At 33.7% G+C, this 12974-nt stretch overlaps 2 protein-coding genes across 2 annotated transcripts; both read right to left on the bottom strand.

The window, feature by feature from the left end:
* Window positions 1–3193: 3193 nt before the first annotated feature.
* TRIADDRAFT_50933 (uncharacterized protein) lies at window positions 3194–7760 on the bottom strand (the record flags this gene model as incomplete). The annotated part of the gene is made up of 15 exons (XM_002116674.1): window positions 3194–3281; window positions 3408–3487; window positions 3639–3767; window positions 3869–3954; window positions 4180–4283; window positions 4361–4476; window positions 4602–4695; window positions 4931–5020; window positions 5151–5225; window positions 5385–5450; window positions 5615–5669; window positions 5999–6041; window positions 6245–6326; window positions 7483–7487; window positions 7635–7760. 15 exons carry the CDS (start codon window positions 7758–7760, stop codon window positions 3194–3196), a joined length of 1239 nt encoding a protein of 412 aa, XP_002116710.1.
* Window positions 7761–10416: 2656 nt separating this feature from the next.
* TRIADDRAFT_31283 (uncharacterized protein) lies at window positions 10417–12974 on the bottom strand (the record flags this gene model as incomplete). The annotated part of the gene is made up of 9 exons (XM_002116673.1): window positions 10417–10504; window positions 10735–10814; window positions 10975–11103; window positions 11330–11415; window positions 11496–11551; window positions 11666–11781; window positions 12136–12308; window positions 12569–12693; window positions 12919–12974. Coding segments are annotated over 9 exons (909 nt in total), but the record flags the coding sequence as incomplete, so codon positions are not given.

Here is a 12974-nt window from a genome sequence, read left to right as displayed (position 1 = left end):
CCGTTTTAAATTTTTATTCATATATGAATTGATAGCCTGTCAAAGAAATATGAAGCATTAGCTAAATTGCGCAATCTTGTGGTAGATATTGATGAGGGTTTAAATTCAACCCTTGACTGTATTTTTAAAATCACTGTATTAATTCCAAAAGCTTTCAGGCTAGGCCTTATCCTAGAGAGGAAAATTATGCTCCATATTGCATCACTAGCTGTGGCTAACACCAAAAGGTGTATTAGTATTTGCTCAATTTATGCTGATGCCATATTGTTAATGTTATAATTAACGAGGCTTTACCAATTAGATATACTTTAAAGTTAAATGTAGCTTTCAACTGGAAATTTGGAAGCAATTTAACATGTATCTACGAAATTTTAAAGAATTATTTAGGATTCCAGATTAGGAGCTACTCTAAGGATAAACTAAGATTTTCCATTTTAACAGAGCATATATACAAGTATGTATTATCATGGAGAGAGCGATCATTCAGAGGATCATAAATCTTTGTTAGAACAAAAATATTAGCTACTAATAGAGTAACCCATCTTCTTGTTGACGGTTTAATTTAAAGCAAGGAATTCTAATTGGACTCCATTTGCTTAGATGATAAGGATATATAGGTTATATATATAAGAAATGGGCACTTGAGCGATGACAGGAGTTGTATAGAAGTTGGTATACATCTGTAGAGCAAATAATGTTATTATCTGCCGAGAGATTCTTTTATTAATTATAATCAGCGCTATATTTTAGTAAAATATCGTTATTACTTACTTAGTTCTGTCTCAATTTAGTTCTAAATCAATTTTACCACAAATCTTAAGAGAAGTAATCAATAAAAGAGTTTCCTTAACAAATGCAGCGAAATCAATATAAAGTGATAAAGGTTGTGATTTGATAACCTCCAAAAACCCATTGGCGATTTATTTCCACCTACATTGCAATTAGTAAGACCAGATTATACGCAGTAATGCAAAAGTGGATAAATTCTATAAATAAATTTTGAAGGCAACAAGGCTTTTAAAAAGTCAGTAGACATTGGTTACATACATTTACGCAATATCACCTTCGAATCAAGCAATGTTAGAAGTCCCCATGAATAATATTGAAGTATTTACTGTCCAATAGGAAATATTTAAAGGAGAAACGGGATATAATTTTAGTAATTTGATTATGAAATAGCTTTATTATCAGTGAAATTAGCTACTAATAACTAGCGCGACGTATTATTACATTGCTGGTACTTGACAACTCTGTTGATATCAAAATGTTATGATTTTAGGATTGTATCTTCTTCAGAGGATATTTCTTCCTTCTGTTGTATTAAACTTTTTATTATTTGAAACACGTAAGGGGCGTACATACAGTATATGCTAAGTCGTATAGGTAGATTTCATTATTTGGATTATTTATACGTGCTTTCACGAAACTGATTATAGTTAGATTCTTTTCTCAAGGGATAAGGTGGCATGCTAGCCTGTTTTGACCATCTCAGACAGTATGCTTAATTGTATTTCTATCATGCTTTCTACCCTATCAAAAAAGAAGAGCTCGCTGTGAAACTTTGACGATTTTATACACTATCTATGTTTAATTTTAATAAATGCTTCGCGTCAATCCAACCTACACTGTTCAGGATTGTAACTTATACAGCAATATCTGGGTATACTCGTACGTGCAGGTATTCCATACAAATCTGATGTACTCGTACATTGACAGATTATGCTAGGAGTGATTTTCATTTCAAAAAACGCTCGAAAATAAAGCTAATAATAGCATATACATCGCATCACCTCGATACCCATGTGCTAGAATCAGTTTTCTATCCTTTCTTTCGTGTACTAGCTTTACTACGTAATTTTACCCTAACATTACTTAGAATAGTTAACGCAATAGAGAAAGGAAAACTATCATTTGAACTTTGTACAGCGACATACAATAATATTTTATATCGGCAACAAGGTAATCTTTTACAACGCCCGAATCTTATTTATAAGTGAAAACGAAAATCAATCAATGCTTTATTTTTATAATCGTTAAATAAACGCTTCTTGGGAGTCTACAAGAATTTAAAATTGAGCTACAATACATAGTGGACTTCGTGAAATTTTGAGCTAAAGGTAAACTTGTGGAATAAGTTAGATTTATAGGTTGTATAGATCATCCAGAACATTATCATAGCCAGTAGGATACACGCATCACCATATCTGTTAGCAAACGAGTACGTAAAGAGTTGCATTATATACATACACGTTATGGTACAGTTTCAAAATTGTACGCAAGTTTTCACGAAATTGTGTATGCTATCCTTTTGCTAAGGCATTTCTGCTAATGTTGAGTTATAGATCTTAAGTGAATTATTCTTCCATTATGCACAAAGGTTATATCCTAAAATTATCATGCAATAAATTATTCATTACAATTAATTAGTGAAATGTTAAAAGTTAGTAAATAAGCAAAGGTCAGGTTATAAATACAATAGAAAGTCATACCAATTAGTTTTACCTATAATAATAGTATATATTAAGCTTATAATAGCTTATTTATGTTGCATCCGTCAATGATTGTGCTATAGAAAAGCAATTTTGAACTGTAAAGAACAGTTCGTTACAACATAGATAACGTCGTAGACAATAGCCCTTATATACGCTACTTTAGTTGACTAGCAATCTCTACGCGTGCATGCTTACTAAACATCATTAACTCTACTTTACCTACAATCAGGCAAGCATTACTCAAACAGCAAAAACTACAATAACGATGATTTAATTTTATAATCGCACATCTGAATCAAACAAAACCAGATACGTCTAAAAATTTGGTTTACATGAATTTACTGCATATTTATATTGCAAAAACCTAACACCAAACGTGCTACAACCGTCAATCATGTATGAGCATTAAAAAGCACAGAAAACTATCCAAGCATGTTGCCAGAACATGACATCCATCAGTATTTCAGTTAATATTTAAATAGCCAACCAAATACAGTAGTTCCTTTTAATCTCATGAAACTGATATTAACTAATAAAAATGGTATAAATGTTTACTTGAATTCTTTATAATGGATGGCTCACTGCATTACCTGTTTGAGCCAATTAATACAATGAATAAAACATCTACGTTGACTGACATCATTACATGATTTAGCATTTTATTCCAATAATTTTATTCCACGATTCGCTCCCTCCATTTATTAATCTTTTAGCAAAATTTCACTATACTTTTCTTGCTCTGCATATTTTAGAGAAGCCTTGGCAGCAACCCGCTTTAGTTGTCCATCCCTACATAGTTATTAATTAATTCGAATTTATTATTTCCGAAAGCTGTATTAAATTGATTCATCCAAGATAATCACTGTAATCATGAAAGAAGACTTTGCTAAAAACGACAAGGCAATATCAGCTTACCAGACTAGGTCAACTAGTCCCCCTTTTTCGGCAATCTCAGCTTTAACACGGTTAGCAAATTCGGTTGCAGTTTCATTTTCCTGAATAATATTAAAGGAATCGTCACTAAGTATTGGTGGCTATCATAAGCTACAAATAGTAAAACTAGTATCGCAATTTGAATACATTATAAACTTGTATGATATTTGGTTTCAATACTAGCACAAACTATTACAACATCAACTATCATACCTCCATTTTTCTAGGAGGTAAATACCAAACATCGCATACTATGGCCCAGCTTGTAAGCATCATAACTAAATATTGAACCCAGCTTTCACGACTCGAATTCCAAAAAGCATCCCCAAACGTAGGATCATACTGACGTTTTTTTCATCATCAGTAATTAACATAATACTTATTAGGTTTCGACAAGACAGCCATTACATATTATCGGTAGTACGGTATAGCAGTTACAGTACCTTAATAGCCGCTGGGTGAATTGTTCCACCAATTTCGAAGGAACCTTTCTTAAACATAAATACAGACGTGTTGTTGATGCACGTACCTGTTATCGGTCATGAAAACAAAAAGGAGTTGGTTAAATCAAGACCGTAAGAAAGATTATTTATTGATTGGTACTAATGTAATATCGGATATAAAATCAATACTACATTTGTAGTTATTCCAAATCACTAACACCATATTATTTCATGAGAAGTACTGTACTATATTACATCGAAAAGCTTCGTTTTTAGAAATCAATAAAAAATTAGAGTAACAGTTATTGAACAGCAAGACAAATTTAATATAAAGTATAACAGGATGAACAACAACTTGCCTTCTGGAAATATTAACATTGGGTCCAAACTATGGTCCTCAACGTGTTCTTTTAACCTTCATACAATCAAGATGAATGTAGAAGTTACACAAGTCTAATCTTAAGTTAGTAATGTGATTTTAATGAATTTAACCTATTTGTCACAGTCATTCGATCCCTCATTTCAGATCTTTCAAACCAAACATGAGATTGAGAACTTGAAAGAATTCTTTGCACTGTCCCTAAGAAGCCACCATGAATTTGACCTACCTGTACTCAATTAAGGATACAAGACAAAAAAATTGAAGTCTTTAGAAATTACAGATGACAATAGCTGAAGTGAGCGTTCAAGTGTTCTGAATGAAATTATTGCACAAGTTGAATTCAATCCATACCATAGCATAGCAATTATCGGTAGATAAAATAAGAACATCAATTGGTGAAGTATGATTTGCAACACAAATTCCACCACCTTTAGCTCGATTTTCTCTAGAAATAATGACATTATCAACTGATATGTTAGCGTGAATGAATTTAGAGCAGTCAGGCCTAGGGAAAACTGCAAGTTGCTAATATCTTTAGATATTCAGAAACTGACTATGGTAGTATCCAGCTATTAATGGATAGTGGAGTTGACACTTGTATACGCATACAAGTCCATTCGTGTTTGTGTCCTAGTAATAATTGTTACAATAAAGGCCTCAACTACAGTATCATTGCATACCTATTGTGTACTCTAATAGAAGCAGAGATTGCACGCGCCAGTACGCGAAAGGCAATAAGGTAGGCGTAATGATTTAGCTTCGTTTGTAGGCTAAAGGTAGTGATAAGATTAAATAGATAATACAGATTACATTAGAATTGAAGGTATAGTGTAGAATAATAACATGATTATTAGATAAACAGACGAACTAGTATTAATTAATTATTAGCGTAATCCATACCTAGATTTCGGTAGAAACCCAATCAATGTCGTGGCTAAGCAGAGCCAAAGTAATCCCAAGCTTAAAATGGTAATTCTGGATAAGCAACAGTAAATATCAAATTAATACGTTCTTCACCAGTTGTAGGTTTATAATAGATTATACGAGAAAATATCATATCAAAGTTCAAGTAATTCATACAGTTGCATTAAGTAACGAGAATTAAAGTTCAAGAATTCAAATTACTCATTTTACCTGACAGGCAAGAAAATCAAGTAGCGGATACACCATCCAATGATCCACAGTATAGTTAAGCGGAGACTGTCATTAAATTAAAAAAATATAGTTATGTTAACTTGCTTCTATAGAGCTAGCAAGCCTTATAAATTTCATTATTATAGTACGTGCATAAGTCAAAGGCATGCTTACAACTTTAATTGTTTGGCCAAAAAAATATAATAATATGCCCATAAAGTAAAACCAACCTTATATATTCGTAGTTTTTATTTGTTCTAGTTAACAAATTCCAAGAAGGCAATTCTAGGCAAAGGTAGAAAAAAATTAAACGCTACTCTATGATGAAGGGATAAAATAGAGTGCAAAGCTAACTTTAGAGTACATTTAGTAAAAAGGTATGACGTAAATTAAAATCATTTGATGAAATACGTAATTTTGAAAACAAGTAACAGAACAGATTAGACTATTCTTGCTTTGGTGAACTATTATAGCGTTCAGGGGACGCCAAGTAAGGCAATATTATTAAATACGAGTGTAACACATTCAATACTGTGCGAATGGAACGATGTCATCTGCTTGTAATGAATTCATTGTAGCACTAGTGATGCTACTATACTCGTATTGTACTGTACCTTCAGCTGAAAAACATTTGGTGATTTCATCATCAACGATGGCCTATATTATACGTTAAATAAATCCTATTAGATTTTACGATATCGATAGAAGGCTAATTGGATTCTTGGGCAGTAAAGAATTATTGAATGTGTGCTATCCGTTCGTAACTACAAATTAATATACGATTTGAGTAGAACACTATTTTTCATAACTAAAAAGAAGGGCTATTATTCAAATGGGAATTTTATACATCAAAATCTTACTTGCATGCCACAAGCGGCAAAAGACAGCATATCGTCTAGACTAAATTTCTTCTTGTTGGTATCGTTTTCACTTAGCATTCTGCTGGGTAGTGATGGCACAGGGTGTTGATCGCTTTCATCCCCTATATGGTTATCACAAGGATTGAAGATCTTATTGATAAAAGCTATTGCGATGTAACACTATTCAGTTTCTACAGTCTAGTGTATTGGTTATCTGACAACCTTTGAGAGTAGACTTTCAAAGTTGACAGTGACAATATTATCATTGCTATTCCTTGACTATATATTGGTAATTATTCGGCTATCCTCTTCATGAAAGATATCAACGATTTACACAAATGTATTGGTTATCGGACAACCTTTGAGAGTAGACTTTCAAAGTTGACAGTGACAATATTATCATTGCTATTCCTTGACTGTATATTGGTAATTATTTGGCTATCCTCTTCATGAATGGTTGGAAAAAAACAACAGTTGCTTAAAGACTAACCATATTGTTCATCGTCATGGCGTTTTGTACGTTCGATCCTGCCTCGTCCGAACTAAATACATTATAGTTAACATTGATCTATTAGCACAGGAAGCACTTAACAAAGATATTCGATCAACTTCATCATTACAGCAAGATATAAGAATGGTGGTAAACTACTACAATATTAGTTGTAGTAGGCGATTGTATGGACTGAATCAACGATAAGCAAGTAATTGGATATTGCAAAGTTATCGCTTGCTTGATGGAATACTGTACGCATAGAAATACATTGTGTACAGTTGGAGCTTTAAGCATGTTTCCATGAGTATAGCGAAAAGTAATCATCATCCATTTGTATAGTACTGTAATCATTTGACTATCCATACAGTCCATGATAGGCTACTAAGCACGGGCATCCTTTGACTAAGAGCTCATGGCTATTTAATGCAATGTTGGGCGTTGATAAAGTTGAAAATTGTGCAGGTAGCATCGTAGCGCTTTTTTTTGTACTGGCCATAAATAAATGAGAAATGTCTATACTTTTTTTATCACAATTATAATATTGACACAGCGAGGTCGGGATCAAGAGAAACACAGATTGAAATTACAATTAGGGTAATTAAAAAATAGTTAGATAAGGTGATGAAATCAAGGTGTTTCAAAACTTGGCGAATCGATATCGAAATTGTACAAGATCAAAGCTGACAACGCCATTCGTTGTTGACCAACGCCATCGTTTCTTTGGCAAGCTATCCTTGCAGTTTACCTACACTGGATGGTCGTTAAGCGCGAGCGATGATCACAGTATAAAACTATGTCACTGACAGGTTGAATGATACAGTAGGCTAGTCTGCATCCTGCGCCGGCTTTGCATGTTGAACTAAGTGAAATAATACCAACAGTATGTGATCAATTTACCTCGAAAATTTTACGCAATGTATTGACGTAGCAATCACGAACGCCAAAAGAAATATTCAGTGATGCTGGTATAACCACGATCGTTAAGATTAAAATTAAGGGAATACCAAGCAGAAAGAGCAACATGATGATTGTTGATTTATTGCATCCGCTTCGACAGATTGGAACGGTTTCGTCTTGACTCAGGACCAGCCGCTCACCTCTACAGTGGGTGAGGCGTAGCTTAGCATCTAGTTTTAATACCTGCCCAACAGTTTGTTTTTCACAGTACTTAATACGCTACTACGGACAGTCAAAAGTACTGTACACTGTACACATCAAGTCTGTGAAACAATTTGCGCCTGTTGTCAAGATGGCACAGTTTTAGTGGCGTAGTCGAATGGAAAAATTGCCGTCTCAGGACTATATTTGACTTCAAAAAGAGAGATATACTTTGAGAAAATGTGGCTTGAGAAGTGGGAACAAAAATGAGAGAGTCTTTGGATCAACTTGAAAGAACTCCTGCTACACATACACCACTGAGTATGATCCAAACGATGGTCAAGACTGACTAGTGAGCAAAACTGTCGCTCATGCAGTACTGTACAGTGTAGAGTACAGCACAATCTAGTATTCATTTTAGTAGGACAGACTACAGGAATCATCCCTCAACATGCGCTAAGTGCTAACTGACTTTTCAACTTGCAACCATGTTCAATCTTGTTGTCTTGGTCATGGTATCACTATAGTATTCATGGCAGAAATTCCCGGTATTACCACGTTTTAAGCGTTGTCGATGATGGTCGCCATATTTTGGGGGCACTTTTTAGCAGTACGATTGCGATCTGACTTGTCACAATTGTGTTGAACGTTGAATCCAATCGACCGGTGTGACAAACACAGTTGGTTGACCTTTGCCGTGTGAATCTTGGTATTGTACTCTACTGGCGTTTTCAACGACGCCGTGACCGTACATTACACTTGACCGTCATTGAGGGTCACCCGTTCATCGACACAATCACCGGTTGAAACAACATGATAAGGGGGCGACAACGTTGTTGACTTTGCAGTACGTGGGCATAGGTAAACTCACATCAATCGGTGATTGACTTGGATGAATGTGTGACACCAAGATGATTCAGCCGATCCATGGACGACTGACGCTATCCCGAGGAGTGTGTCACTGAGTAGAATCAACCGATTGACGGGTGATTCATCCCATTGTTCATGCCATGGCTCAAAATGTCCGAGCTCGTAGAGCAAGCAATTGCAGCAATGGCAGATGGACAGTCCAAGGAGATGGATAGCAGGAATAAGCCATTCAAAATGGCCAGATGGTGTTTGATCCTGGAAAGGCTATGACCGTGTTTAATGGCATGTATTGTAGTCAACAAAGAATGCATCGTTTAAAGCTATAAAATCCAATGGGATACGATGCAACGTAGACGACTTATTCTTCGCATGGTCCCTTCATGCATGCAGTAGCAGAGAATTGAAAATGACAATGGTGTAGTAATAATTGACGATGCTCGACTAATCCATCATTTGAATACATAAAATGACTACATTGAAATCGGATCGGATACAATGCAGTAACTTATAGAATAGAGAATTCAAAATAGTGAGGTGGTATAATACAGGCACGTCGATTACTTCATACATTGAGTAGTCGATCATTCTAGCCTTTGGGTGAATACTCACATATGAAATCGGATCAGATAGAATACACTAACATGAAATTGATGATGGAGATGGTGTGTGTGTGTGTGTGTTATAATAGGATTGCTCTGCTTGGCAAATTGAAGAAGGGAAAACAAGTCGAGGAATACAAGAAGAAAGCGTTGATTCGTTGCAGAGCGGATGCGTAAACAAATAATCTTCATTTGCAAAACAGTCTCCTTTTATGCTTGCATATGCTACGCCATCATTAGCCAGTTGGTATACAGCATATCACATCACTTACTTAATACAGTATCGCAGTACTTGACGATTATGGATGCTATCATCAAGTTTCAAGTGAATGTCTGATAATACGCATAAATTAAATGGCATAACATCATAGACTACTCGACTAGATGTTATAGCAATGATTTTATTACATGAAATGACTTGTACGAAATTGCATCTGATACAATGCAGTAACATGGAATTGAAAATGACCGGGTGATACGATAAATAAATATCATATCATGGACTACTACAGTACAGATACTAGAGTAGTTGATCATTTTAGTACTTGAAACAACTAGTATCAAATCGGAGCTGATACAATTAAGTAGCATGCAATTGAAAATGGCGTGGTGGTGTAATTATTGTCATCGACTACTCGATACTATACAATCTCACCATTTTAATACATGAAATGGCTGGTATCAAATTGAATCGCATAGAATAAACTAGCAGAGATCGAAAAAAATGACGAGGTAGTATCATAAAATGATGGCCAACTAGATACTATGGTAGTCCATGATTTTTAGAATGTTTAATCCACGAAATGATTAGTATCAAATCTGATCTAATAGAATACAGTAACATCAAATTGAAAATGGTAGTATGATGCAGTAAAACCGTGCCATACTAGATACTATAGTAGTACATGATTTGAATATATGAAATGACTAAGACTAGCATTTATACCAATCTGGTCAATTGCAGTAACAAACATTTGTAATGATGAGGTGGTGGTGGGTGAATATCATAAAGATCAATTTAATATCATGGACTGCTAGATAGGATAGTGTAATGGTCCTTAACCGTCGTTCAATGGTGATTTTAGAGCTAAACATATAAAATGGAAATATTTCTATTCTGTTTTTAAAATCTTGCTGTAAAATTCTTGCTCTTTCAATCGAAATGATTTCTTAACATTTAATCTTTTCAATTGTCCATCCCTTAAAATAGTTTGGAAAGATACGTAAAATATTAGTAATATACTTATTATACTATATTTACTTTATTCAATAATTATATAATTTACGCTAAAGGCGAAATGATAGAATGATGCAATAAAAATGGAAGCTAGATCCACAGCTATATGTTTAACTGTAATACATACTGTATATGTTATGTATAGAGATAATATAATTAATCTACTGAATGCTACTAAATCTATGTAGTATACCAAGGCAAATTAGGTATTTGTCCGTGTTTAGCAATCTCGGTTTTGACTCGGTTGGCAAAAGCGATAACGGTTTCATTTGGCTAGTGTTTAATTACCAAAGTGTAGAACGATGTTACGACGTAAATAATTTCATATACTTTAGGAAATAGCTATGAAGCACGTAATAATACACTTAAACTACTGATTATTTCTCATTAATCAATTTATAGGTTGATCATAAATATTATACAATTCGTTTACCTTGATTTTCGCCGGTGGTAAGTAGTGAACATTGCATACTAAGCCCCAACAAGTAAATATACCAATAAGATATTTAAGCCAACCTTTAGCTAAAGAGTTCCAATAGATATCACCAAACATCAGGTCATACTGTATTGATTTATTAGGATACAAAAATAATCAAAATTAGCAGCAGCTATAAACTTAGATCATGTGATAAAAGCATGTTAGCGTATCTTATAAAACTACAAAGGCTTGAAACTCTTGTACTATTCTAAATTTATTTGCCGAGAAGAAAATGCTATCAACTTATCACTGGATTTTTGATCAAATTATTAGATGATAACTATCTAAACAATTCTACAGAATACAATACCTCCAAGGCTACAGGATAAATTGTGCCACCAATTTCAAATGCACCTTTCTTAAATAGCAATACACCTGTGCTATTCACGCATGTACCTACATCAAAATATATGAGAGCGCATTTAAGTCAACTGAGATTGCTCCTGCTTTATGAGCTTGACTAGATATCTGCAAACCTTCTGGATAAATTAACAACGGGTTCAAGGTATCGTCTTTAATATGTTCCTTCATCCTGTAAATATTATTAGCCAGTAGATAAAAATTATAATTAAATATTTATGTTTTAAGTTAAATTACCACTAAAAATAGCTTTCTTTATTGGGTCATGATGGCAATATAACTATACCTTCTACATAGTGCTTTTCTGTCATTGGCTTCAGATCTTTCGAATAAGAGATGGGATTTGTTATACATAATACTCTTAATCAAAATACCAAGTAGACCACCTTGTTTTTGTCCTACCTGTTAGCATGGAATAAAATAACTCTTATCTTATTGCTATCTAAAATAATTGAAAGCAGTTTACTAAATTAATATATACTGTATTTAACCACTGCTTGGGTTAACTTTCGACAATATTTCGATCTTGCATGAAAAAATCAGAAAAATTAATAACGTATCAAAGCATCGCACTGATCTCTTGCCAATATTATTCTATCGTATCATATTGCAAACTACTCTACATTCTTGGATTAAATTTCATTTGGATGTCTTATGAAAGTAAATTGACTATCTCTTAAAATTGCATCTTTAACGCCGTTGTAGTGTAGTTTCGATCTTACAACAAATAAAATTAATAAAATAATAGTGACTGACCATAGCATAGCATCTATCTCTTGATAAGACTACACTATCTAGTGGTGATGCATGATTTGTTACACAAACTCCACCAACTTTAGCTCGATTCGCGCGCGCTAGAGTTCGGAACGTTGTTAGATAGGCAAAATTATGCAGCTTTCTTTGTAATCTAAACAATAGTCGTAATAAATCTCGTTTGAGATTGATCTAGCGATAGTTTTGATCCGCTATCCAAGGACAGACAGCGAATACTGATTTATAAAATAGTGTTATTCAATATGGATTACCCAGTATTTACAGGCAATAAACAGACTGTAACTGTCGTGAGAAAGAACCAGATGAGTGTTATGGCGAAAAGTATAGTTCTATCAAAGTATAGAATGTAAATATCTTGGTTAATTAACATATCGTAATTTAATTATATGATGATATTAAAATGATAGAAAGACACAAGATAATGATATAACACAGAAAATAGCATTTAGTTTTAAACATTTTATATATTTATACCTTATGGGTAAAAAGAGAGCATATCGAATAATTATGCCAAGAATCCATAAAAGCGTTAGGCGAAAGCTTAAAATTGCCGTAAAAGTATTATGTGGTTAATAATTACAATTAAACAACGCATCATATATGCGATGGTCTATGATTACGGCATTATAAGGACGAAAATACACATGGTATTTATATAATTGACATGATGAAAATATAGGAGTATATTTAAAATGATATATTAATGCCATCTACGAATGAAAGTGTAGCAGTAGTAATATAAAGTTGGAACTTATTATAACTTACTCTTTAAACTGATATTTCTTCTTTGTTCTTGTTAATAAATTCCATGAAGATAATTC

The sequence above is a fragment of the Trichoplax adhaerens genome, genomic scaffold, assembly GCF_000150275.1.
Source record: "Trichoplax adhaerens TRIADscaffold_17 genomic scaffold, whole genome shotgun sequence".
Lineage (NCBI taxonomy): Eukaryota > Metazoa > Placozoa > Uniplacotomia > Trichoplacea > Trichoplacidae > Trichoplax > Trichoplax adhaerens.
This window is presented reverse-complemented; position numbering and strand designations above follow the sequence as displayed.